This window comes from Zonotrichia leucophrys, chromosome 7 (genome assembly GCF_028769735.1).
Source record: "Zonotrichia leucophrys gambelii isolate GWCS_2022_RI chromosome 7, RI_Zleu_2.0, whole genome shotgun sequence".
NCBI lineage: Eukaryota > Metazoa > Chordata > Aves > Passeriformes > Passerellidae > Zonotrichia > Zonotrichia leucophrys.
In genome coordinates this window covers 17,300,200-17,327,683 of record NC_088177.1, presented here as the reverse complement: position 1 = coordinate 17,327,683, position 27,484 = coordinate 17,300,200, and the positions used below count along the sequence as shown (strand labels likewise).

The following is a 27,484-nucleotide window of genomic DNA, read 5'->3' as shown; positions in this document are numbered from 1 at the left end:
AAAGGGGTTTTTATGGTTAAAACTTGCTATCTAGACTCATAATGCTCTGTGTGCAGTTCACAAGATTGGTTACAGGCCTGAATTGGAGCTCATTCATAAGCATTTTCCAGCAGGTTAGTGCTGTAAAATGTAGTGCTACCATTTATATATTGCTGTGAAAACATCCAGAAACCTCATTTAAAATTCGCAAACTATTCAACATGGCCAAAATGGTTTCAGATCCCATAGAAATTCAAACGTGGCCAGAGCAAAGTGTTAGAAGTCATACCAACTCTGCCAGTAGTTGATTTGGATTGGTCAAAGCATTGGATTCAGTGGAGGAAACACCCACTGAGTACCCGTGAAACTGAATGAGATTTTTTATTTATATTTTCTTGTATTCTGTAATTTTCCAGGAGTGTGGGGGCAGGTTGTTTAAGTCCTAAGTCACTGTGCACAAGATAGGCTGATGCACGATGAGGCACGTGGAAAACCTTGGGTTGCTGTTGTGGGTTATGCACCCAAGCCAATTCTACCTTGGCAGGAATCATTTTGCAAACACAGCTGAGTTCCTTTGCATGTTGAGCTGAGGCAGCTGCCCCCCCGCTTTGCCTGGAGACGAGCACCTGCACTCACTTATGGGTTATTAACTCCCCCGTGGGTTATTTCCAAAGGTGAGGAGGACACTGCCTCGGCAGCAGCGAACGGCACACGCTGCTCGGAGCCGTGCTCGCCATCCTTATTGCAGGTGGCAGGCACGGCACGGCTGAGGCTTTTTGTGCAGGCAGGCAGGCAATCGCGGTGCAGCACTGGCACGGCTGAGGCCCGGCACAGCTGTAGACACTTTGTGGCAGTTTAATTCCCCTCAGGTGTGCTCAATTCCGTGAGAGCTCTCACGTGTGAGGCGTTCTCGGCCGAGGTGCGTCCAGCGCGGCCTCAGCGTTCCGTCCACGGTAACGCAGCCGCTGCCGGGCTCCCGGTGCTGGGCCAGGCACGGCGGCCGGAATTGGGCTCCCGCCGGTTTCCAGCGGCCGGGATGGGGCGGTGGAGCCCGGGAAGCAGCGGTGCCGAGCTGTGCCGTGTCCCGCTGCGGAGCGCCGGGAGCGGCCGAGCGCGGGGCCTCGGGGCGGCGCCTGAGGCGCTCCCAGCGCCCGGAGGCACCGGGCTGACGGAGCGGGCTCTCTGAGCTGAAAGGTGCGGGTTTTAAAATTTATTATTATTATTGTTATTTTTACATATTTTTTATTTTTTTTAACCGAACTCCCTTTTATGAGTTAACTTTTTAGCGCTGCCAGCCCAGCCCTCGCTCGGTGTGAGCAGGGCCTGGCGCGGCGCAGAGGCCGCAGCGCCCGGTCCCGCTGAAGCGCACGGCATTGGCACCCAACAACCCAACCGCGCTGTCTGTGCTTCGAACTCTGCAAAACGGGTTTACACGCAACACAGTCCTCCTTAAAACTGCCCGGATCGCCTTTAATTGGCTTAGCAGGGCAAATTTAAACAGCTGCTTTTGGTTTGGGCTGCTGCTCCTGTAGTGTTTCCAGAGAAAGTGACTCTCTTGTAGAGGCACCCCTTTAGAAACCACAGAAATTAATTTGCGTACCAAGGCTTCAGCTTGGTGCAAAGTACAAAATATTATGTCATTGTCTTGGTTTCTGCTGGACGAGAGTTCATTTTCCTCTCAGCAGCTGGCACAGTGCTGTGTTTTGGACTCAGTATGACAATTGCATCGATAACACACTGATGTTTTGGTTGTTGCTAGGTAGTGCTTACCCAAATCAAGGCCACCTGAGCTTTATATTTCAGTTTCATTATGTATGACAGGATTACAAAGAGCACGTTCGAAGTTCAGAGTCACCTGATGGATTCAGGTGATTTTACCCAGGTCAGCTGTAAAGCTGCTGATGAACCCGAGTCCCTCAGATCACCTCGGGCGGGTTGTGGGGCTGGGGCATTCGGGGTGCCAAGGGTTCCCGAGGGAACTGCGTGTATCGGGAGAAAATAACGAGGTGCAGGGATGTAGTTCCAGCCTGCAGAGCAAATGGTGCCAGGCTCCCCTCGGAGCTTTGCTGCAGCAGCAGCTCCCTCGGTTGGCAGCGACGGGAATTCCCACCAGGCATTGGGATGGTGTTCTTTGCAGTGAGCGACAAAACAGGGACGTTTCCCTGCAGAGCCACTGGCCTTGGAAAGCTTCAAATCTCTGCTGGACAAGGCTCGGTGCAGTCTCTTTCAAAAATTTTTAATGTGATTTTAAAAATTCAAAAATGCAAGTCAGTTTGCAAGAACAGTAAAGTGACATCAGGGAAGGTAAAAAGAAACTATACAAATTTAAACAAAAATCATTGCATAACCGGTGGATGGAATCGTGATTTATTAAGCCCAGCCAATGATGCAATTCTTCCATTTGAACCTGTCATCAAACTTGAAGCTATGACAGCCATTAAAACAGAGTGTTGAAATAAACTGAACTTAGATCTTTGAATCTCAAAATATTGAACCAAGACTAATGAAGCGTATTCAATCACACAATTGCTCTCACTTAAAATAGTAGTAATAATAGTACAATTAGTAAAAGGAAAAAAGTTTCTATAAAAGTTAATGCAAATTAATTATAATATTGTTGATTTAATCTTAATTTATTCTGGTTTTAACTTTTGTGTATGTTTTATTGTGTATATAATATGTTAGTACAGTGGCTTGTGTGTTCAACCTGTAAATAAATATACATATACTGGGGGGGTGTGTTCAAAAATTTCTTGCTTAATCTTTCTTGTATGATCAAGAAAGTTTGGAAGTCACAGATGTAGAGGAGTGTGGTAGCAAGCAGTGTGGCTGGTTACTAATGTAGGTATTTAGAGAGTAATATAGCTATTTAGTTAGTGATATGGGCATTACCTGGACATTTAAAAGCTGTTTTTCAGAAAGCACTGTGTTCGTATGTGATGGCTTGGGGTTTCTATCAATGCCCATCTCGCCACTGTAAGCAGCAGATAACAGGCAATGAATCCCTCATTAGCATTTTCTGGGACCAACCAGGTTTTTGCTCATTTTTAGCAACTGTATCTTCAGCTTCTTTCCTGTGGTCCTTGAGAACATCTGCTGGGAATGGGGGGGTGGAGCCCCTACTCTCCCTCTCTTCTTTGGCATTACAACTTTTAACTGTTTTATTATTCCCAAATATTAATTACTGTATCAATATTAATGACTGTTTTAATTTTTATCAGCACGAATCATACCTGTTTATCACACAGGTAATTTTTGTAGTGTGGGCAGCATACCAGGAAAGTTAAATTGCATGTTGTGCAGGCTTCTGGGCAGGCAGGGCAGTCAAACAGTGAATATCTCTTGGTTTTCCTGAATTAAGTTCAGGCAGTTGAATTAGCTGTGGAAGACTCAATATCCATTCCCAATACACTGAACTAATCAAAGACCTGAGACCTGAGGGGTGGAGAACTTGAATATGCATTTACTTCTGCACAAGAAAACTTTAAAAAGCACTCATTGGCAAGTTGTGTGAAGTTAATTTTGCCTTTCCAGCTTTTGTTGAATGATCATTTTAGATTTAGCAGATGTAGAGTTTGCAGCTTGGGAACTGTAAAATCCCATCCCCTCATTTCACAAATATCACTTCAGTAATCAACCCCTGCTGTTTCTTTGATGCATTTATGTTTCAGTTCAGCAAAGCACTTACATTCACCCTTGAAATGTAACTTGACTTTAGTCACTTGCTGTTCAGCAAAGTTCTGGTGCGTGTGCCTGGCATTAAATGTTTGGAATACAGGCGGGAGCTTCAGCTGAATTTGGGTCTGAGTGATTTGAACTTTTGCTACAATGAGGTTTAATATCAGGCATAATTACTGCAAATTTTTCAAGCCAAAAGTGAAATATTTGCTCTCTGAGAATCTGGTGCCTTTAGGATGAACACGTGTTATGCTGTAATTTTGTGTTGAAGAATAAACAACTTGCATTTCATCATGGGTAATAAACTTGTCAAAGCCTCCCACATTTCTCCACGTGCATTAGCAGTAACAAGGCAAGTTAAATGCAAAGCAGAAGAATTGAGGTGCCACGTTTCTCTAATCCATCCAATCACAATCCTGGTTTGCAAGAAAGACACTGGGAAAGATGTCCAAAGTTGTGGGTTTACCACTGTCCTCTGCTGAAGACTTCAATGTTTTGAACCATTCCTAGGAAAGTTTGAGCCTGTCAGTGAAACAGCCAGCAAAGAATGTTTGATTGAGAAAACTTTAATGGAAAGGAATTCCAAAGGGATTAAATGGAGTTCTTGACTATACAGAAATAGGAATCCATTTTTTGTCATCTCTAGGTGATATTCAGACCACATTGTCAAAATTCAGACTATGAGAGGATCTCCTTTCATTAAACATTATGAAAAGAGAAAAAGGTGATTTTTCTCTAATAGAACATCACCAACTATTGTAACCAAACAAGAAATCTCTTCTGCTTAGTCTAAAGCATAGAGACTTCAAATGCTTTTGTTTATCCTTCTTAAGCAGCAAATTAATCTTGTTTTAAAGGGATAAAGCTTTTGTCCCTTGTCACCCACACACAATTTAATCCCTTCAAGCTGATTTTTACTCTTAATTAATGATGTGGGAGTGCTAATGCATTGGAGATATCCCTACATATTTTTAACACACTCTAGTACTTAAGACAGCAGATGTTTTATATCAATGCCTCTGTTTTACCAGCTAAATCAATACCTTTGTTTTACCAGCTAAAATATATCTGAACTAGAGATTGAAAGGTTGAAGACGTAGAGAATTTTGTCTAAACTTTCTACTTAAAATATAAAGCTACTGAATTGTTTAGCCCTTCAACAATTAAAAATGTAAAGGAGGTGAAGAAACTGAAGAAAGACAAATTTCAGGGATGTGATGAAAGATTTATATATTATTCCCAAAGCAGAAAATTAAATTCTAACATTAAGCATTGTGTTCAAAATTCTGTACTTCCATCTTTGAGCATAGATTTGAATCTGGTTTTGTCTCTTCTCTCAATGAAGCACTAACCTCTTAAATCCCCCAAACATAGCCCTATTGTGAAAGCCCAGGAGCCTTTCCTAGAAAGCTTGGCTGTAGATATCTGGCTACTATGGATACCTCAGAACTCCCACTGACCTGCAGAAATGCCCTTTCAGATTTCATTACATGATCAGTAAATATGAATTCATATCCCTGCATGTGCATTCCACTAAATATTTATTCTCTAATTGCTACACTACCATGGTATAGGAGCTCCTTCCTTGTTAATGTCAAGTAGTTGGGTTTGCTTGTTTAAAAGGAGTGAGCTTGCCATGGTGATTTCATCATTTCAGTTTTCAGGGTGTTCTGATGACTGACAGTGCTAATGCAAGGTATTACTTCAATAGCACAGGGCTGCTGCTTCAGTCTTTGAGATTCAGGCAATTACACAATGGTTGCTCTCTTAGTAACCTAACAAAGCATGGAGAGTTCTGGGCTGCTGCCAAACAGAATCCCAATTTCCCTGTCTTCATTTTGGTGTAAGCAAGTTAACTGACCTTCCTAAACTTCCTCTTGCAAACTGCATTTTCTCTAGCTCCTGGTAGCAGCAAGGTCACTAGAGATGGGGTACCAGAGCTGAAGGATGAGAGAGGGGCTTTGTTTGGAGGAAATGGCACTTGTTGGGTACAATGGTCTGTTGTTTAGAACCTGTGGCAGTGAATAAGGGAAGAAGTTAAATAAGTTTTCATATATTTAATTTAACAGGACTTGGTGCAGCCCATGTATGGGTCTGCTGTTGAGAAAATTACTGCTATGGTTCCTTGAATGAATTGTATATTTGTACAACAAATGAGTTATTGAACAAACATACAATATCTATTTTAACAGCATGCCCTTTTGGTAATTCCATCTCTATTGCCCAGTAGTATGACACTAGTAAAAAATGTCCCTGTTTCTATGTGGGAAAGAAGAATATAGATATTTGTTATAGGGTTATAAATAGCATTTTATTTTTATATATTTTTGCAAGTTGCTTATGTCAGTGAATTGGGAATAGAGAGAACTGCTCTCATCACATTTGTGTGATACTGGTGAGATAGTAAAAAATGTCAAATGGTGGTGGTAAATAATTTTAAGTGATACAAAAAAATTGAGAATACTTAGAACAAATGATAGACTAAAGGACCTTGAATTTTTTGCTTTCAAAGGAAAGGCTGAACAACTATTGAATTACATGAATATGTACCCATAGTGGGTGCAGTAATACTGAACTCCTTAATCCATCAACCAAATTTGTTCCACATCCACACTTGGAATTTGAAGTCAGCTATAAAATATGACTTAAGTATTGGGCTATTTACTGCTTGAAATCTTTTCATTAAAACCACATTTTTGTTGTCCTGTATGCAGGACAAAGCCTGCTTAGTTTTGGTTCAGTAGTTAGGGTGGCTTTCCTGTCTTTCTGCTGCAATCCCAACTATCCAGCAAAAACAAATAGTGGTTGGGGCTTGGGTGTTTGTCAGAAGCCAGATTCTGTTGGAGGGAATTTGTACACAAATGCTGTTACATGCTAAAACATGCCCTGCATTTATTCACTGCTACTGTTTGTTCATTGGATTCACCTCATTCAGGAACTCCTGTCACCAGTTGCAGAAAATAATGTGGCATTTATTAATGTTATTGCAGGAAATCAGATGAGGTGAAATCTGCTGAAATCCTAAAGCTTCCACCTGTTGCACGTGCTGCTGAATTGCCAGAGGTCTCAGCTGTCTGCTGGAAATGCTTTGCTGGAGGGCCCAGTGAATGCAGCAGAGCTGATGTTCCTCTGTAGGGAATGCAGAGCAAACTCTTGTTCCTACAGGAGGTTCTGGGTGGAAGGCTGAAGGTTCAGGCTGCTTGCCTTTATTGGAGCCATTTTCAGTTCTGACATCGTGGCTCAGATGCCTGAAGGAAAGTGTATAATTCAGTACTTGACTAAAAGAGTTGATCAAATCAGTTTTTCAGGTACATACTGCTGTCTTAAGAGTATGGAGTGAATCTGTGGTATGTACCAAAAACATTGCTCCTGATAAAACATAATCCATTTTCTGTTTCATCTTAGCTTCCTTACTTAGGGTCTTTAAAAAATCACTGGTTCAGACAGAATCAGAGAAACATTGATTGAGAGGGGCCTCTGGAGTTCAGTTAATCTGACTCCTTTCACAGAGCACAAACTTTGAGCACCCCTCCATCCGGTCAGGTACAGCTTTGTGTATCCAAATGTCAGAAATCTCCACGAACACAGACTTTTTGCAGGTCACCTCTAGAGGCTTCAGAGCTCCCAGGAAATAATTTTTTCCTGCTGTCCCAGCTGAATCTCCCAAGCAAAGATTTGTACCTGCTACTGGCTACAGTTAAACTCTACCTTAATTTCCACTTCACCCAAGTGAGCAAATCCAGCTCTCCCAGACTCCTCTCCTGCATGCTCTGCAGATTCTGATCCTCAGGGAATTACCAGCTACCTTGTGATTCTGCTAATCCTGTTACATAATTCTAATAATGATTCAATAAAACTGCCTTCCTTCTCAAGATGTTTGCTAATATCAAGGGATTTCTAGGAGGATATTGCATTTTTAATGTATTTGTAAGTGGTTTTACTGAACTGTTCAAAAAAGGGCAAGAAATTGAGAACTTTGCTGGGTATTTCTGAATATTGTGTGCTGAATGATCCATTTTGATAAAATCATCTAATTCAGATATTCAGTGATACTCAATTACAATTTATTTTTTTTAATGTGCTATGTGCTATCACTGATGGGGGAAAAAAAAGTTTGTGCAGGAGAGGGTAAATGCGAGAATGAAAGTTCAGCAGTGTCTGGCTGGTGTCGGCTGCACGAACAGGCACCAGTTTCCAGAAGGTGGCACTGTCCTTCCACAGATGCAGGGTCTGAGGTTCATGGCTTCAAAGGATGCTCTTCTCCAGACTGTATGAACGGTCTGTCTGCTTCTTAAAGCATAAAGCTAATTTCACTCTGTTCAGGATGATTTTTTTTTGCATTTATATGACATCGGGTAATAAAATTGCTTTATTGGCTTAGTTTTTCATTGCAAATTTGAATAATCATACATTATTCCTTCATTATAAATATCTAATTCAAGCAAAGTGTGTTGATGAGGTTTAAATTACTTAGTGGTTTAATTTCCACTTCTCATAAATTTTAAGAAAGTCTTGGGTACAGAAGTTTTTCTGTCTTCCCGGGGCAGAAAGCAGAAGGAAAAAAAAAGGCAAGGAAAAAAAAGCAAGTGTAAAAAGATCCCAGGCTGCAATCTGTGATATACTAAAAGTTATATTTAGAAACTAGATTATTGATGGTCTTTTAACAGGGTACTCAGGCTATTTTGTACACTTGATTTATGTGCTTTTCTTGATACTTTCCCTCCCCCCCAATTGACACTGGCAGTGTCACTGACAAAATAAGTTACACTGATGTTTTGAATCACTGGGAATGATGCCATTCCCTTTTTTATTTCATGCCTTAGTTGTAAATAGGAAACTATGTTGAAGCATAAATTATTTTTTCCTTAGCTTTTTCTCATGTGAAATAAAAAAAAAAACAAGCAGGAAGAATCCCATTTATAGAACTGGGGAAAGCAACACAGCTTTGATTTGCTTTACCAGCTGCAATTATTCCATTTGCTGTTGATAAATATATTAAGAAATGGAACAAAACTCACTTTTCTCTTGTCAACGTGTAGTTATACAATTGTGCATTAAAAACTGTTTTATAAACCAAACTATGGACTGTGCTGGCCTGCTGAGGTCTTGTTTGTCTGTGCCTAGCTGAAGTTTGTGCAGTTTGGTGTGACGGGAGGCACAGGGGGAATGTGTTCCTGCACAAAGGGAGCCTGGGATTATTGCAGCAGGGAGCTGCACCCATCTCCATCCCTGAGACCAGCACACAGCTCTGGGGGTGTCACCAGATGGGAGGGGTTTGTGTCACACCAGCAGGGCATTAAACCAAAGCTGAGGGCATGTTGCAAACGTTCAGAGCTTCTGGGCTCAAACTGAACTGGGAATTTACTGTTAAATTCTCTGAAGCTGAGGAGGAGTTGTGGGTCCAATGTGCTTTGTCCCCCTGTGAGGAGTTTGTTTGTGGGACACCTTTGGCAGCCCTGGCTGTGCCCAGCAGCGCAGCCTCTGTCCTTGGGTGTCCCTGTCCCCTCAGTGGGCCCAGCTGCTGCTCACTGAGCTTGTTCTGCCCGCTCTCAGTGCCTGCCCTGGCGGGTGGGTCTCCTTTTGGGACACTGCTCCTGCTGGGAATCCTTTGGGCACATCTTTGTGCTCTGATGTCCATCAGAGTTGTCACTGTCAGCGGTTCTTGTGAGCCCTCAGTAGATGGATTAGGCTGAAATTGTCCCTGTCACTCTGTGTGGAGTTGCTGATGATGGATGCAGTTGTGTGTTTTGTTCTCATCCTGGATGTGAGTTCCTGGCTGTGTCCCTTCAGGGGCAGGCACCAGGCACAGCACAGGGACCTCGGGGTCGGCTGCCATTTCTGTCACCTCTGCTTCCATCTCAGCCCTGGCCATGCCAGCACCGCCAGGGTGTGGGGAGTGCACTCTGCTTTAGCTGGGAGAGGAGATGCCTCAGCACAACTTGTGTTCCCAGGCTCTGGCAATGGAGCAGGGCATTGGTGTTAATCAGCCCCATTTCCTTGCAGGACTTTGCCCTGACAGAACATTTGCAAGGGAAATATAGGCTGGATATAAGGAAAAAAAAATTTTACAGAAAGGGTGATAAAGTTCTGCAATGGTCTGGCGGGGAGGTGGTGGAGTCACCATCCCTGGATGTGTTAATAAAAGCCTGGATGTGGCACTCAGTGCATGGTTTAGTTGAGGTGCTGGGGCTGGGTAGGACTCGATGATCTTGAAAGTCTCTTCCAACCTGGTCATTCTGGGAATTTTGCATTGCAAAGTGAGGGGTTTGGATCAGTTCACAATGTCCTGGCATGGAACTGAACTAAAATAAATTGTGTCATGGTTTAAATTCAAGCCTGTACTGGAACTGAGTAGAAGCATTTGTGTGGTTTGATTTCTTCATTGTACATGTGCATCATTTCCTACGTTGCAGTGTGTCTTTGCTCCCAGCCCCTTGCTTGGTGAGCAAGATTAAAAACTGTAGTGATGATTAGGCTGTAAATGGGTCATAAGGCAATTTAAATGCCAGAACCTGATGTTCACACAACTGTATTTCTTTAAAGGTCTTTTCAAAACCCTTTTGGCATTTGTATTAACTGAGATAACTTTCATCTTATACAGTAGATTTTCTAATAATTCACATTAATTTAATTTGAGAAATTAATTTGGACAGCACTAGAAAGAATTTGGCAAGCACTCCATATCTTAATGTATATTTTGTCATCTGTACGGTGCACAAATACAAGAAACCCAGTGTTTATTCAACAGTGTGTCTTGACAGATCATTCAGGTGCTGTTGTGAAAGAAAAAAAACCAATTTCTTCTCTTCTTAAAACAAGTAGAACTTCGTTTTGAGAACAAAATTCTTTAAACTTGTAATTAGTTGGGAAATGTCTCAGGATCAGGGAATGCCTTTCTCAGATCACATTACTGGTTAGTGTTAGTACTGAAGTCAGTGTTGCCTGTGTGCAACTGCTGTATTAATACTCCTATCTTGTGTATATATTTATATATTTTATATGGAAGGAAGGATTATTCTTTGCATTGAATTCTAATACTTGATTACTGGTTAAAATGTGTCACTTCGTTGTTGAAAGTACACTAAAAAATCCATCAAAATGTAGGAATTGTTCATGTTGCTTAATTGCACTATGCAGTTAATAGCCAGTGTAAATTGACGTTGCTCCAACAGAATGATGGGAGTTGTGCTCTTTGATCAATTGATCCTGTTTTGAAATGATTTTCAGAAATAATAGTTCATGTTTTGAATAATTTCATACAAGCTGCCTAACTACTTCTCTGGTGAACTCTGGCAGTGGGCAAGGACAGTAAATTGTAAACCTGATAATGGTTGAGTAAAGCAGAATGTGAAATAGAGATTCATTTTGATTAAGACTTCCGGCAGTGCTGTGTGGTGATTCACTTGAAAACACAATAATATTTTTTATCTGGAATAATTTCTTTTCCAGAACAGACATCTGTGGGCAGCAGTAACAGCAGACAAGATACTGGAAAAACTGAGGAAGTGCAATGAATTTCTGGAAATAATTCTCAAGGGACTTAATAAATACTTAGAGAAAAAGCATCTGGTTTTCCCCAGATTCTTTTTTTTTTTTTTTAATTGAATTAGGAACTCCTTGAGTTTTTTTCAAAGACCAAAGACCTTAATTGGTATGGAAGTATTTAGTAGGGATCCTGTTAAGTAATATAACCTTTGCTGTAAGGAGAGCAGCATACACAGACTTGACAGTGTGCAGTGACTGCAGTGCAAAGTCGTTCAAAAACAAGAACAGAAGCGGAAACTGGAATGCTGGTTCAGTGCCAGAGAAACATCCCTACAGTGAAAGAACAGGACAAGAAATATTGTGAGGAAAAAAATCTTAAAGGTCTTGGTTTTGTTTGTTTGGTTTTTTTTGATAATGGAGAACTATTGTGTTAAGATTGTGCCTGGTTGCTCTACTCAATCTCCTTAATGTTTGCTATTGCTGGGAAGGTATAAATAATAATTTTTTACGGACTGGAGGTGGATTAGCTGTAGAAGAGAGAATTCTTGTTTCTTCTCATTAGTTTATGTGCTGAGACTGAAAGTAAAGTTTTACATCTTTAAACTGATCTTCAGTAAATACTCTGGTAAGCATCTTGAGAGGGTCGGACACAAGAATTATTGCTGAGGATAAACCTTTTTTTTAAATCCAACTTTAAATGGTCTTTTAGGTAAATTGTTCAAATGTTTTTCTTAATGATATATTCTTAGGTAGTATTGGAAAGAATAAAATGGAGCCAGTAAAAGAACATGGGTATTTCCTGTGTTGCAGGAATTAGGTTGTGTATGCTGTTTTGTTTGCAGATATGTGCCACTGATGTTTTACATTTGGGTTTGTAAAAGAAAAAAAAGCATCTCAGGCCCCTGTTGGGCTACTGGTGAATGAAGGGCATTGTACTGGTATCAGAAGGAACTATTTAATACAGAGAAAGAAATAAAAGTAATATAGTAAAAAATAAGAAATACAAGAAAACAATCACGCCTAAGACCAGACATTCCACTTCTTAAATTTTACAATTTTTTGCAGGCAGCAGAGGATTTTCTGGGACAGGATAACAGACAGACTGAGGACACTGTCACCTTGGTGTGAGCAGAGCTGGCTAAGCAGAATTGAGTGACTGTGGGAGCACTTGTTGAGCTTGGTGCTCATGCTGAGGATGTTCTTGCATCTCTGGTAAGCAAAAAAGGCAAAGATGAGAGTGACTTTGAATGGTTAAGTCAGCTTAGGTGCTGCTGGGAGGTGAGTGATACCTCTCAATCCTATTAGAAGGTAATTTCTGTTCACAGTTTTTCAATTTCTGCTTGCTTGCTCACACAGGGAATGGTTACACTACAGTGAGAATTTCTGCTGATAAGAGAATACCTGGAACAATCATTTTATGGATTGCTAACTAGAATGGCCGGTAGCCAGACGTAAACAGTTTTTAATTAAAATTACTTGCTTCATCTCTGCTGAGTCTCAGTGCATTTGCTGAATTTGCAGGGAATGTTACAGACAGGATTTGTTGACTCAAAGACTGTATTTTGGTTTTGTGATGCTGCAGGAAAAAGAATGCTATAGGGATGACAATTTCACTTAAAGATTTTAATTTACTTATAATGCACAAATGAAATAATATTGACAGTACTTACTGGAAAAATATGAGTGCTTTCACTGGAGAGTGGTAGCACACAATGTTTTACATAAATCAGGACAAGGTCTCTTGTAATACAAAAGACATTTTATGTGAAATATAAAATAATAAAATAAAAAAGTAGGGGTCATGCATTAACCATAACTACAATTATTGGCCATGATTGCTTCTGTTTATCTTTTAGAAAGTCCATTAATTTCCTCAATAACTAGACAAGACAGCTTTACTCTGCAATCCTGTGAGGAGGATCTTATTTTAGGTAATGTTTAGTTTAAAAACCAATGGTTTTGTTTGATACTTTATTATCTATTGATTGGTATTTTTTTCTTTCTTTGGCTTACATTGAAAGGAGTGTCTCAGCAGTCATGCAGTTGTTTCCAACAGCATTGTGCCAAAAAAAGTGAGTTTTTTTTGTTTTTCTTTAAATGGGTCATAACCATGGAGTTTTATGATATGTAAGTATGTATTAAAAAATAGTTACATTTCATTAAAAGGATTGGTCTATCAGTTCAATTTAACAGCAAAGAAGAGGTGAAATTACTGGTGGGATACTTATGCAAATAACCAATGGTACAGATCAATTCATGTAAGATACCTGATAAGGTGCAGGGCCTGATTTCCAGCTGTGAATTTTTCTAGGAAGGCATGGAAGCAACAAAGTTAACATCCTCTTAGAGTGCTGCATAAAATTGGGGCATTCTTGAAATGTCCTTGGAGGTTTCTGATAGTCCCATCCAGCCCACAGGATATTTTTTGGTAGGCATACCTTTGATGCATTGAAGTGTGGTGTTTTGGTGCTGTTTCTGATTTGGAACATCTGGAGCTGAGAGCTGAGCAGTAAATCTGCTCTGGGCACCAAGGTCAGTGTGGCCCTTGGAAGCTGAGTCATAGCAGGCTTTTGTTTGGCATACCATTGTCTGAGAAGGTCTTTGTTACTCAGCTAAAAGGTTGGTAACTGCATGCTTGGGGGACTTCCTAATTTGGGAACAGCTACTAATATCGTAATACCTGCTGTTAGAAAAGTATTTTAATAGGGGGACTTTAAAGAACTGCAACTTACACCAATATGAGAGAAAATTTTTGACATGGCAGAAAATTTTTATCTGTAAGAACTTTTGGATGTCAAGATTAGCCTGACTTTGAATGTTTTTGAGCACCAAACCCTGCCACTGAATTCAGCTGAAGAACTTAATGTCTACTTATTTCGGAAAGCGGATCCAGGCTAATGAAAATTGCTAAAAATGAAGAGAATCTATTTGAGGATAGATTTTGGATATTACCTCCATATCCCCTTTTCCTTCAATGCACTTACTTTGGCACTAGAAATACTATAGATATAGGGCATTGATTGTACTTCTGGAAGCAAAACTATATGTTGAAATTGGAGGATGTATGCTGGCATTCTGATTGTATATGTAATTTTTTTCAAGTAATTACTGTGTTAATAATTCAATCACTCAGGCTAAACAGTCGACAAATGTTAATGAATTCAAGACTTGTACAGTTCATCCTCCATTTCACTTTTACACAGCTTTGATCAAAATTCTTTTTGAACTAATGGAAAGATGATTAGCATTTTAAAACTAAATAATGATAGCTTTTAATTTTGAAAGATGAGATAGAATCTACCTCAAATTGATGGTACATATTATGCCTGTAGTTGTGAGTTTATGGCTGGATATTAGGACTACAGGAACTGTATAAAATGCAACTCAGGCTTTTTGTAACAACAAATTTTTTCAAAAGCAGAATTAGTGAGCAATCCAAGGATAATTTGCAAACATACCCAGTGACTGCTTATGCATTCCTGTCAATGAAGAAGGATTTTATAGCTGATGAAAGCTGTGTGTGTTGGGCTGATATTAGAGAACCATTCTTTAATTATTCAAATACTAAGTCTGAAGCGGGATATGCTGAAAAAAATATGTGACTGAAACTTTGAAGTAGGGAAAGAAATAATGCAGGTTTTAGCTGAGTTTTACCCAAATGCTAAATTCCTATTTCTAGACTGTGCTTAACATGCAGCTTTCCTGTGTTCAGTTCAGTCTGCAATTGCTGGTAGCAGCTTATGTTGAAAATGTAACCTGGCTCCATCTCCCTTGGGTCTCTCTTTGGGCACTGACAAGTGACTGAGCCACGTGGAAATTTGGGAGCTCAGCAGTTCTTCCAGCACATTTCTGACCCACTGCTGAGCACTGTGATGTGCTGTGAGAGTCTCTTTCCATCCCTGCTGATGCTGCTGCCTCATCTGACAGACACTCAGGTTTCCAATCCCTATTGCTTCTCCAGAACTATGGTGCTACTCAATTTTCCCTTATCTGTGTTTATCAAATCACTCTTTACGAAGTTCACACTTTATTGATATCATGCTGTGCTAGTGGGTTGTAAATGTGTTTTCTGAATCTCTGAAAGCATTTTACCTGTGAAAGCTTTCTTCTCTTGTGGGTAGGCTGCACAGATTCCCTTTCAGATGTTTTCTTGAACCTTTCTGAAAGGGAGAAGGAAGGCATCCTCCTTCAGCTGGTGATGGGCCATTCCCAAGTACAGTCTCTGATCCATAACAGAGAAGGTTGCTGCCATTTCTCCACCAAAACTTCCTCTCCTAAATTTAGGCTTTCCTCCACAATATCCATTTTCATTAGTGGAAAATTCCCTTTGTTTTTACTTGAAAACAGTCACTTATGCATGCAACTGTATTAAAGCTGTTCAAAATTTCAGAGGGATATTATTATTTTTAATTAAATATAAAACTAAATGTGATTAAACTTTCTAGCAAGTAAGAACTCTTATTCTAAATACAGTCTCTCAAAGAGGAAAATTGTTTTTTGTAAACAAAGAACTTTAGTGTTCATCCCTCTCCTCTTAAATTGCACTGAGTATGTGCCTGCTATGATTTCATCTGCTTCTGCTGTAATGACAGAAGGGAATAAATTGCCTTAAAAAGCACTTTGAGGTAAACATTTGAAGAGCTGATATTTCAATTTTGAAAGTTTGTATTTTTCCCTTTGGTAATGCAAGAACATGGCCTCTGCTGATGGCTCCTTAGGGAGCTATCAAACAAACGAATAAAGAACATGGAAAAAGCCAATAGTTTGCATATAATCAGAGGCCCTCAGTTTATTACAACACTGGAAAAGTGCATTCAGTTTGGCAGTGCTGGAAGGTTGATGACTAAAGAAAGTGTAAATTACAGAAGGACCTGGAGGGGGCACAATTAGCTAAAAAATGAAAGTAGTGAATATCCAATGTTCTTGTAGTTAAGGGAAGTAGATATGTTTTTTCTCTCCTTGTTTTGAATCAAGTGAGTACTACTGAAACCCTCACTCCAAGTTGTACTTAAAACTATACTAAGTTACTTCTTAGCACAATATAATACTTAGTTAAATTTATTTAATTGTTTTATGAGAATTGCCATTTCTTTTTTTTCATGTCAGAATAATAGTATTTCTACACATTATCTTGCTGGAAAATCAGTTAAGGTGACAATTTTGAAAATAAATGTACAACTCTGTTTCAATTTTAAAGCAATTCCTTGGCTAAAACTTGGGAAGAATTCCTGGCATTTGTTTATTCCTCCTCCCCTGCCAACATTTTTTTTTACACTGCTGGGTGACTGGTACCACAAGTGTTGGCATTTCTCATGTCTAATACTTCACCTTGCAATTCTGACATTCTTTCATCCTGTCAGGAATTTATTTAATTAATTACTTTTATCACCTTTCCCAGCTTGGATCTCCTGATGCTAGTTGCTCACCTTTTTAATAAAAATATTTACAAGACTTAATACAGGAGTCACCTCACATGCAAAAGCTACATTGGGCTTTTTTATCTGTAGTTAAGTTTAGCAGAACTGTTTAAGATATTGCTAGTAATCATTTTAGCCAGAGCTTGATATTGTGGGATCATATTTGAATGTACCTTTGAGGTAACCTTTACCACCAAGGCAGTCTGTACTCTATAAATCTAACTCTTTTACTATCTGACATCTCAAGAACTCCCCTGTATCCCTGTGTGTCTAAATTAGAGTATGCAATAAATAAAATTAGCTCATTTTGATTCTGAACCTTTCCTTCAGCAGAAATACAACGATACAGAGCCTGAATGCCAGCTGCCAGAGTGGATTCCACCAGCATCCCCAGGGAATGGCTGGTGTGAGCCCTTTTTGGTGATGCAGCACTCCAGCAGAGCCCAGCAGCAACTGAGGAAAGGCACAAGAGCAGCAGAGCAGAGGTGGGCAGCCCCACAGCAAACTCTGTGAATGAATAATTCACAGAGCCCTCTTTGCTGCCTTCACTAGTCAGGCTCTTTTTACAACAGGCTCTATGCTGAGATTCTTTTAACCATTCTTTCCTCATTTAAACCATGTTACTTTTGTGACTTGAAAAAAATTTACATTTTGTCCCACAGTCATCTTTGTGTCAGTATTTTGTGCATAAATTGTATGTACATCCATTTAACTGATGAGGAGCCATAACTTTGAAAGGACTTAATGCTAATAATAACTCAGTAGTTATTACAGTAATAATATTTAAAATTATCCATTTCTTGTTAACTGAATAGAAGAAAACAGAAATAGATTGAAACACAGATCAAACAACATAGCTTGCTCTCATTCTTGATCTGTCAAAAGCTTTACACTTTTTAATGATAATAGATTACAATTAGGTAATTACCATTACCTAATTTTAATGACAGTAGATTACAATTAGGTCTCAGAATGATCACCATGCCTGAAATACAGAATGATCCTTAGAGTAGCTGTCTGCCAAGGGCTTGGTGATCTAGGTAATTGGGAAAAAGCCACAGAGATTTTCCACATCTTTGTTTCTACCTAGAAAAAAGAATTTGAAATAGTTTCTGCAAATTCTTACACTACATTTCAAACCACCTGAATGGAGTTTACCTTATTTTGTCTGAGATATTCAAGGTATTCAGACAAAAAAATTCTTCTATCTTACCCTTCATATCTGACCATAACCACTTTGATGTCCAGGTAACACTTTTGCCAGTTCACTTTTCTTACTGCTAATTTAAATGATGAAAACCTATCACCAATATTCAGTCAAGTGACCCAGGACTTCTTAGACTCTTTAAAAAAAATTAATTGTGCATTTTTTTCATTGTAAATATCAAGACTTAGAAATACTTCTTAATTAAAGAAACAGCATAAAGTATGCAGAGAGAGAAAGAATGGATTTTTGGTAGGAAATGCTCATAAAAAAGGTATAATGAGAGACATTAAAGGAACTAAAATGTTCCAGCTTCTTCACTTGAGCAGATTGCAGGAAATGGGCAAGTAATGAAAACTAGGCTTTCTTTGGCCATTTACTAAACAAAGATACAGCAAGCTGAGGACTTTAATTCTTTGGGAAATAGTCACTTCATGGATTGATGTATCAAGTTAAGGGATAATTTACTCTCAAACTAGGGAATTCACAAATGCTTTGAAGAGCGTTGAAATACATGTTTTTAAGATCTCCAGCATGAGGATTTTCTTACAGAGTGGAAAGACAAGTCAGGGGAGTTCCAAAAGCTGCTGTTCATTCACTGCCTGAGACCTGACAAACTAGTGTACAAAACTTTCACCTTACTGAGAAAGGTCTGTCTGCATCTTAAAACCAAAAATATTTGCAAGCATGCATGCACTTGTATTCTACAACAGTCTCTCATAAAGGAAAACAGAAAAAAATAAGATTTTTAAAAGAACTCCAGCAAGTTTGAAATTGTAATGAAAAGCTTTTAAAAACAGATTAGTAGGACTTCAGCTTTTGTTGTTTTAGTTGCACACCAAAATATCCAGAGACTTGTGCCTACACCTTGTGCCTACCCTTACAGTCCACCTGCAGTTTTTGCTGGATGTCTTGGTGCCAGTTTGGTCTGACCTAGAGAGACACTTAGGGGTGAGCAGGAGTGCAGCCAGTGCAGGTGCTTAAGCAATTGTTGCAGACACACAGATCCACTGAGTTCCTTGCAAAGTGTGTTGAAGCAGAAGTGATTTGAGTCTAGGTATAAGGTTTTAACACAGATCACAGAAAGCACTCTTGTTGTAAATCTTTATTCAAAAAGAAATAAGTCAGCTTGCTAAAAACCAGAATAGAAGTATTTGCTCAGACACTTTTCACCCGCTGGCAGGGCAGTGGAAGTACTCTTATCTCCACACGCAGCAATAACAAGGAAGCACACGGTGAGAGCCAGCCCACCCCTGGCTGTGCTCACTCCTGATCCAGGAGCAGTTCTCTACACACACTTCCTCACACACCCGCTCAGCTTTGGATTCGCACTCAGACCCAGACAGGGATGTTTGCACCAAAGAAAGAGACCCTCGTAGAGCCGGAGGTCACAGCTCACTTGTCGTGGGCTCCTTGGGGCCGGAGGCTGAGCCTCCCGGCTCCTGGCCTGCAGGCTCATCCTCGACAGGCGGCGGTGCCGGCAGCGAGGCCCCGGAGCCGAAGTAATTCACCAGCCTCTGCCTCGTCGCCGCGACTTCTTCTTCAAAAGCGTTTATTGTGCGGTTGCCAACTTCGCGCTTGAATCAAAGCAAGAGATTGAGCCGTTCAGCGGGGCAGTTTAGCTCCCTAGTTCAGCCACATTCCAGCCCCCTCTCCTCAGGCTGCATTCGGGTGTCAGTGTTTCACGACAGCAATCGTACCCTGGTCAGCCCAGTGCACAGCCCTCCAGCTATCCGTGACATATCCTTGGGGCTGAGTGTCCCCACCTGAGGCTGCTGCTTCAAATGTTTTATATACTTAGAAATACAGCCATATAATGGCCAAGACCCATATTGAACCTTGAGACATTGCTCTAAACCATTCACAGTTCAAGTTAGGTAACACCACTCTTAGTCCTCTTTCTAAGATATCACTGTGCCATATGATGCTATTTTTTTGTACTTTAATCTGTTGCACAGTGACCTTAAATGCTTAACCTTGGCAGTCACCAGGTATATATTTAATACAGAATTTAATTATTTAATTATTATTTAATTATAATTATAATACAATTATTTAATTATTTATTTAGTATATTGAATTATTAGCAAGGCAAAAGTCATATTTGTGCAAACCCACCAACAACTAATAAGCAGAACCTTTTACTGTTCCTCATCAGGGAACTTGGTTCACTTGATTCCTACTGTCCATAGGATTAGGGCTCACAGATCAGCTGATCTTGACCAACTGAGCTGCTCAGTTGTGTGCTTTTTTACATGTCAGCACTGTGGCATGAAACCCCGAAATGGGGAGGAGTAAAATATTAGAAATGAGGTTTAAAGTTTAATTAGGCAGATTTATATGTTAAACTGGACATGTGAAGCAATAATCTGGTCAAATTTGGTCTTTTTGCGTATGTTGTTCATCCCTCCTGAGAATGATAGAGCTGCTCATTGTTGAGTTTTGTGCTTTGATTATTGCACCCTATATTTTTTTTTGTCTGCTGTGATGAGTTGTTGGAAAAACACTTCTAAAGGAAACAGGTGTGCATTCAAAAGCCAATAAATTACCCTGAGAAGTGCTTAGGTGCAGATTTCTTAGCCAATAATGCACATAAATTATTACTTCAGAATAAGTCATGTTCTAGCCTTAGACAATCATTCCAGGCTGATGTTTGGAAATGTTAGCAAGAGAAGTTGTTGTTATATTCTAGCTTTGCGTTTCAGATGATGTGGCTAACACTTACAATGAAGGTCTTCAGCCGTGTCAGCTCCAGCATGTAGTATTCCTCCACTGTCAGATCATCAAAGTGCTTGGGAAGGGCTAAAAAGTCACAGGTGCGACGTTTGGTGTGTTCCTCCCTGCAGTATAAACCCACAATAAGAACAGATATTAAACCCACAGAAGTTTCATTTCAGGAGAGGAAGAGATCTTTACAGGCACGTGTCTTCAGTATTTGTGCTGTCTATCAGCAGAAATTATATCATACAGAAAAGATGCAATAGATTCTAGTGGATCTCAGATAAAAGCTAGTTGAACAATTTCACAGTTACTGGGGCAAGATAAGCTCCTACTTTTGTGCACTGTCATAGTGGAAATCGACAGAGACATTAACTCATTGTAAAATTACTAAATGGTTACATCTGTGCTTACCATGGGTCATCATTTGGTTCCCAGTCCACCAGTTCTAACAAGCAAAAGAAACATTTTGCTGTATCTGGTTCACTTGCACTTGGGCAGTGGATGAAGCCAGCCTTTGCCATCTGCAGGGGACAGTTCAGAAGTTTAGAGCATTATCCCACACACACTACTCATATTTCCTGACAATTCAGAATCATATCTAGTCAGGACACTAAAAATTAAGTTTGTTTCAATAACCAAACACCTTCTCAGTTAACTCTAGCAGTATGACTCATCTGACACACTCAGGTTGGCAGTGTCATGTGTGTGCCAAAGTAGAGGTGAGGTGGATTTCTTATTTAAATAATTTCCATTTCTGAATTTGAAGTAGTGATCAGTCCACTTTTTACTTTATCATTCCACTACTTTATCCTTCCTGCTGGATCCATACTTAATGTAGGCTGCTTTGTCACAAATAGAAATTTGCAATTAGAAAGACTATGCAATACAAGAAATTAATTTTCAAATGACAGGAACAAAACAGACAAAAAAAAGGGAACACTGTGGACTGAACACAGAAAAATCAGTCAATCCCAATTACAGTATTTCTGAGCAGGGAACAGAGGAAAGCTGAGTATTTAACTTTTAATCTTCAGGCGTAGTGGACTTCTCTTGAACCTGAATATACTTAACAATGACTTCACATTCAGGCACAGCATATACAAATTAAGGCAGAGGCAAAAGAAGCATTTTCAGACTTACATTCTCTGGAGTGCACTTGCAGCCTTCCTGGAAGGGCCACTTGGTGAAGGTTTTCAGACGGTTCTCATACTCATACATCTCCTTGTAGTCAATTAAGAGCTTGGAAGCTGAGCTGAGCTCCTGCAGCAGCTGCTCCATCTCTGCAGCCAGCCAAGGGCAGAGCCCCCTACTGCTCTCCCATTTAAAGCCTTTGCTAACGGGTGACACATTGCACCTGGAGAGCAGGGGAAGGCCTGACAGAGCCTCAGTCCCTTCCCGACACAGGTGAGTTCATGGCAGGACAATCAAGGGAAATGAAGCTGCTGGAATTTCTTCCCCTTGTGTCACAGTCTGTGTCCTTGATCACACAGGACACAAACATTTTTTAACAGAGAACTTTTAAACTTTGCTTTTTTAACTGAATGCACCTATGGTAATTGCAGATTTTACAGTTAAAATGTCAAAAATTGCAAGTTAAAAACTCTAGTTACAAATACAGAAACTTTGCATATAAAGTTTTAAAAAATACTATCCTGATTGCAAGCAAAAGGGTTGAATTGACATTGCTATTTGAATCCTTCAGGCTTTCTTCAGTTTCACATTCAGAGATTAATTCTTAGGATTGTCTTTGCAAGTAGTGTTGCATTTCTTTAAAGAGAAAGTGGTTATTTTAAAATATTATAAGTATTTAGTTCTATTTTAAGATATTATAGAGCATGGCCAGATGCTAGATAGTAATATTTTAAAGGTGTATATCTGGAGGAGCTCACAGTGTCAAAGCATTGTCATTTTATAAACTGTCTCCTATTTTGGTACAGAGTCCAGTTAAATTCAGTAGAAGTTTAAACATCAGTGTCTTCAAGACTGCTGCATGCAGCAGCTTTCCAAGCCAAGATCTTAACACCTCTGAAGGATGTTGCATTGTGAGACTTGAAAATTTAAATCTTCTCTGAAATACAAATGGAGTAAGTGCAGAAAAATAATCCAGCCCATTATTCTGTCCAGATGTGGTGACTGAAATGAGATTAAAGAACATTTGTATGTTTTTGCCTAGAGTTTCAAATGGTACATCATTGATTCCTCTGGGACTGTACTGATGTCTATTGTATATGCAGGAATACTGTCCTTGAAATTTATATTCAGATTTTTAGAGTAACATGTGTTACATGAAAATAGGATACTTTAATTCTTTTTTTTTTTTCTTTTGCCAGATAATACCAATGGTGCAGGAATTTATCATTCATAACCTGGGCCCTCCAAGCACTGATATTATTAGTTTCTCCTGACTCCATGGCAGCCTTTCTTAAGTTTGCTGATGATCAGGTATTTTAATCTCTTTTTTACTGTAGTTGATGTCTGTGTGTGTATGCACGTGTGAATGTATTTGTATGAAGCAAGGAACTTAATTTAACTAAAAGTTGAAATGCCAAACCAAACCCAAAACTGGGTTTAACTGCCCAAAAACATGCTCAAGTTTTTAAATCTCAAACTTCTCTTTAATGTAAGGCACTAATTCATGCATATGGATTGTTTTCAGGAATGAATAATTTGTCTGTTGTTTAAAAGAAACCGTAGGTTAAATATTTTGGCATATTTTATCATCTTGTGATGTCATGATCTATTTAACTAATTACTTTGTGTCATTTCAAATAGAAAATGCAAAAATGGGACAAAGCTGTAATATTTTAAATGTTTCTTGTAAGCAGTATTATCTGAAAATGCTGTTTTTTCAAAAATGCATTATGTGTAATGTATTATTTAATCAAAACCACCACAGTCATATGGGACCTTGGAGTCCTGAGTGATATTTATGCATCAGAATTGAAATTTCTTTTTTGCTTTGATTGTTTTTATGGCATTTAAAGCAAACAAACAAAAAATTCCCAGCAGCCCAAATCAGTTCTTATGTAGAAAAGTACTGCTAGAATACTAGAAAATAGGATTACACATGTACTAACACATCCTAAGATGTATTTCTTGCAATTCGTGCCTATGATTCTGTCAGAATTCCGTGCTGTTAAGAATGACAGGTACATTTCAAGTCTACCTGTAAAGGTGTCCTGCATTTTATAGTAGGTTGTCTACATCCTTCAAGAGAATGCTGTTTTGCAGAAGTGTTCTGAAACTGTCAGAATTTCATAGGTCCAGATTAAATGGATGGGTAGTTGGAGCTTTTCACTGGAAGATACATAAAAGGTGGCATGACATGAAAGAAAAGATTTAAATTGTGTTTTAAACAATACAGTACATTAAATATCTGATATCCACTATCAGATCCTGACTTTTACAGTAAGTGCAGAATACCTGTGAGTAGTGTTGCAACTTTGTAAATCAGTTAAAGCCAACCCTGATGAAAGTGTGTCTATGATCTAGGGGAAGAGAGGCTCAGAAATGAAATAGTTGTCTTCCACTGCAAGGAAATAGTTTCAACTACTGCCAATAGTGGAGTGCATTTATTTTTTATTTTCTTGCTTTTCTCATACTTAATCAATTGAAACTTGTTGCTGTGGCATTAATAAAAGGCTCTCTAGGTGTTTTTTTTTTTTAAGAAAAAGGTAACACTGGGAAAACCTATCCACTGTTTCAATAATTGAATGTGTGTTTGCAATCACATTCTACATTAATTTGCATTATTTTTCTATAATTAATGTAGATTATCTAAATGAGACTGTATTTAGCTAGATGGTTTCAACTGAAAACCAAATCAAACATTTGTACCTGATGTCTTTGGCCAGAAATAAAACTTGGTAAAGATAAAAAAAAAAAGCTGAAATATAATATGAACAATATTTTATAACACAGTGGTGTTAAAAAATGTATGGGTGCATAGTCTCATACATACATTGTACCTAATGCATATTAATTAATTCTACACGAATAAATAGCTATAAAAATAAAATTGTTTAGAGATTTCAAGAGACTCTGGAAATGATGCTCATGACCATTTAAAGACCTCCTGCTGAAGGCCTTTGGTTGCCAGGAAAAGGTTTTCCCTGACTCACACAGTGTGGGAGCAGGAAGAAGTTGGGCTCTGAGTGGCTCAGCTCTGCTGTGCAGGACAGGAGAAAAGAAATGAGCTGTTCCTGCAAGGTGCAAAATATCCTACTGCCACCCCTGCTGGCTGGCTGGGATTTATTCAGCGCCAGGGGCAAGAGCAGCCCCTGGCAGAGTGAAACCAGCTGGGATGCAGCAGAGGGGCTCTGGCAAAGGGCGTTTCCTGTTTGCCACAGCAGCCTCTCAGCAATTTCCCAGCAATACATGGTCCTTCTTCATGGTCCAGCTTCCCAAGCAGCCCAGCATGGCCAAAGGCTGCTCAAGTTATGGATGGGCAGGAACTGGGGTGTTGCTGTCACTGTCAGCCTGCAGTGATTTTGGTTACTGATGTGCTTAAACAGGCACATTCCAGCAATAACGCGATGAGCAGGCAAGTGGCTCAAGCAGCTGCACAGAGGTGTTTCTTTCCTGAAGGAGAGTGGGGGGTGGGGGGTTGTGAGGGGGATGCCCTCCTATTACATGACCAAATGTTCTGAACAAATGACAAATGTAGTTCCTAGCATGGAGAGAACATTTTTTTGCCCTGAAAGATAATGATTTGTATGTAGTAAACATTTACTGATACTTTTTTGGACTGGTTTGCTTTATCCCAATCCTCAGTGCATCACCTACTCATGCCCTTCCTGCAAGTAATTTTTTTTTATCACTCATAATTTTTTCTTTTTATGCATTTAAGAGGAGTCCAGCTTCTCCCAACCTCAAGAATTCAAGCATGTTTGATTTTCTAAAAAAATAAATAAACTATGAGCCCAGCTATGGCCTTGTGATAGCAGACATTTACTTTAGAAAGATGTCGAACAAGTAGAGATATTTTTAGAAAAGTTTTCCATAAACTTGTATCCAGGGAGTTTCAACTGTATTACTATGGAAATTTTTGGTGCTATTACTCTTCAAAAGCAGCAATGGCTGGGTGACTTGAGGGATGATTATTAAAAAGTATTTGAAGGGCTGGAGATGAAATGGTTCAAGCATGAGCTAGCAGAAGTAATTAACAGCTTTTAAAGTTTCCAGTGAGAATTCTGGCTGCCTTCCAAGTGAATTACAGTGCCAGTGATAGGGCTGCCCAGTGATAGGGAAGTGCGGCGCTGCTGCTCAGATCTCTGTCCTGTTCTCCTGCAGGAGCTGCCACAGTGCTCCTCACTGTGATGGGGAATGCAGTTACGGTGCCAGAGGCACTGACAAGTGTTCTGAAGATGTTATTTTCCTCGGAATTCATTACAAATGTCAATGATGTACTTGATCCAAGTGGTGTTTATTTTGCCTCTCCTGAAGGAGATGTCGGAACAACAGAATTACCAACAGCTTTTTTTATTTTCTTTAATAGGTGTATCTTTACTGAAACTGATGTGCCTCAGTGTTTACTCAGTCACTGTTTGCTTGGTGGCTTAATCTTATCTTCTCTCAGGCCTTGTTTCAGTGACTTCTAAGAAAGGGACATTATGTAAACACCACCCAATTACTGCCATCTAAATTGACTCTGTGTGAGTCAGCACTCAGGGGACAGTAAGTGAGAAACACAGCCCAGTGAAGTTAAAAGCATTTTAAAATAGGCATAAGAGAAATAGTTCATTATGTTTACTGGAGGCAGAAAGGCCACCATAATCAGCTTAATTTATCAGACAGGAGTTGTGTCAGTCTCAGCAAAACACCTTCAGGCACTTGGCAGGCAGTGGGCTCAGAGAGGGGCAGCAGCCCCTTACCCTTGGTATGTCATTTTAACAGAATTTTTGCCAGCTTCCAGAATTTTTCAGGAATTATATCTTTGTCTAATTTATATCTTAGTTAACACACTTTATTAATCACTCCAAGAAAGCCTGTAGTGGTTTTGAAGTACAGCTTGTGGCCTCTTGTGGGATGGTTGGCTGCTTCTACATAATTTTTTTTTTTGCTCTAGAGGTTTTTTCTCCCCACCTTTTCTCAGTACTGAAGCTGTACTGAATATACAAAGACACTTGCACAGAATCCTTTCCCAGAGATCTTTGGAATGAGCACAAATGCTGTTACCAAGGGTCAGTCAGGAACACAGCTGCTATTTGATGACATTCTTACACAGGTATGATGCAAAGCCACACACACCTTACCCTGATTTTCTAGTGTATATCCATGTTAGTATGCTCACATTCCCTCCTGAGTTTTCACTGTACTTTATTGTGTTGTATCTCTATTCCAGTGAAATTACTTTTCCACTTAAGAATGTTTTAAGGCCTTTTTTGGGGAGGGTCTATTTTTTCTGTCTGTCTGAGGAAACATTTTGTGACTGCATAGTCAGTTTACAGATCTACTTCCTCCAGCTTTTAACAGTTTTCAACCCTTGGCCACTTCTAGTCCAGTGTGGTACAGTAGTGCCACCACAGTTCAGGAATAAAAAAAGGCACATCTGTAGGCAACTGGTTTTTATTAGTTCTAAGCCAAAAACTTTTACTGCAGTAACAGAGGGGATTCTGCTGCTTCAGAGGCAGCAGTGCCACAGTGAATGAAACAAGAATAGTGAGGAGGGTTTGCAGGTACTAAACTCTGCTCTGGGCAGACCATGTTTTTGAAGGATGGGAGTGAGAATTTCCCAGGATGGGCAGCTTTCTCCAGAAGAGGCTATGGACCTGTTCCCTGAGCAGTCCAATGACTACAGGATCAGCCAGACAATCATGGTAACTTTCCATGGAATCCCCCAATCCACTGTTTTGTTTTTAGTATTGCTCCCACCTGACTCCCTAGACATAAATGTAGGACAGAGCATTTATGTTGGTTTTTAATTGTTTAAGCAGCCCTGTTAAACCAAGTATTTTGACACCTTCCTTTTCAGAATTTCTTTTAGAGGCTTGTAATGTTG

The 27,484-nt window shown here is 39.6% G+C and overlaps 1 protein-coding gene and 1 long non-coding RNA gene across 3 annotated transcripts; one reads left to right on the top strand and one right to left on the bottom strand.

Annotated features, from left to right (window-relative positions):
* The first annotated feature begins 987 nt into the window (after nt 1-987).
* LOC135450709 (uncharacterized) lies at nt 988-17,197 on the top strand. Of its 2 annotated transcripts, none has more exons than XR_010441130.1 (3): nt 988-1,173; nt 12,208-12,354; nt 16,893-17,197. It is a non-coding gene; the product is annotated as an uncharacterized LOC135450709 (long non-coding RNA). The 2 variants fall into 2 exon arrangements; XR_010441131.1 differs by lacking the exon at nt 16,893-17,197 and adding an exon at nt 12,999-13,074.
* A 1,656-nt stretch (nt 17,198-18,853) lies between these two features.
* On the bottom strand, nt 18,854-21,785 carry LOC135450255 (baculoviral IAP repeat-containing protein 5.1-like). Its single transcript, XM_064718257.1, has 4 exons — nt 21,625-21,785; nt 20,896-21,005; nt 20,489-20,603; nt 18,854-19,340 (listed from the first exon to the last, which is right to left on the bottom strand). The coding sequence occupies exons 1-4, from the start codon at nt 21,760-21,762 to the stop codon at nt 19,152-19,154; spliced, it is 552 nt and encodes a 183-aa protein (XP_064574327.1). The 5' UTR covers nt 21,763-21,785; the 3' UTR covers nt 18,854-19,151.
* Nucleotides 21,786-27,484: the final 5,699 nt, after the last annotated feature.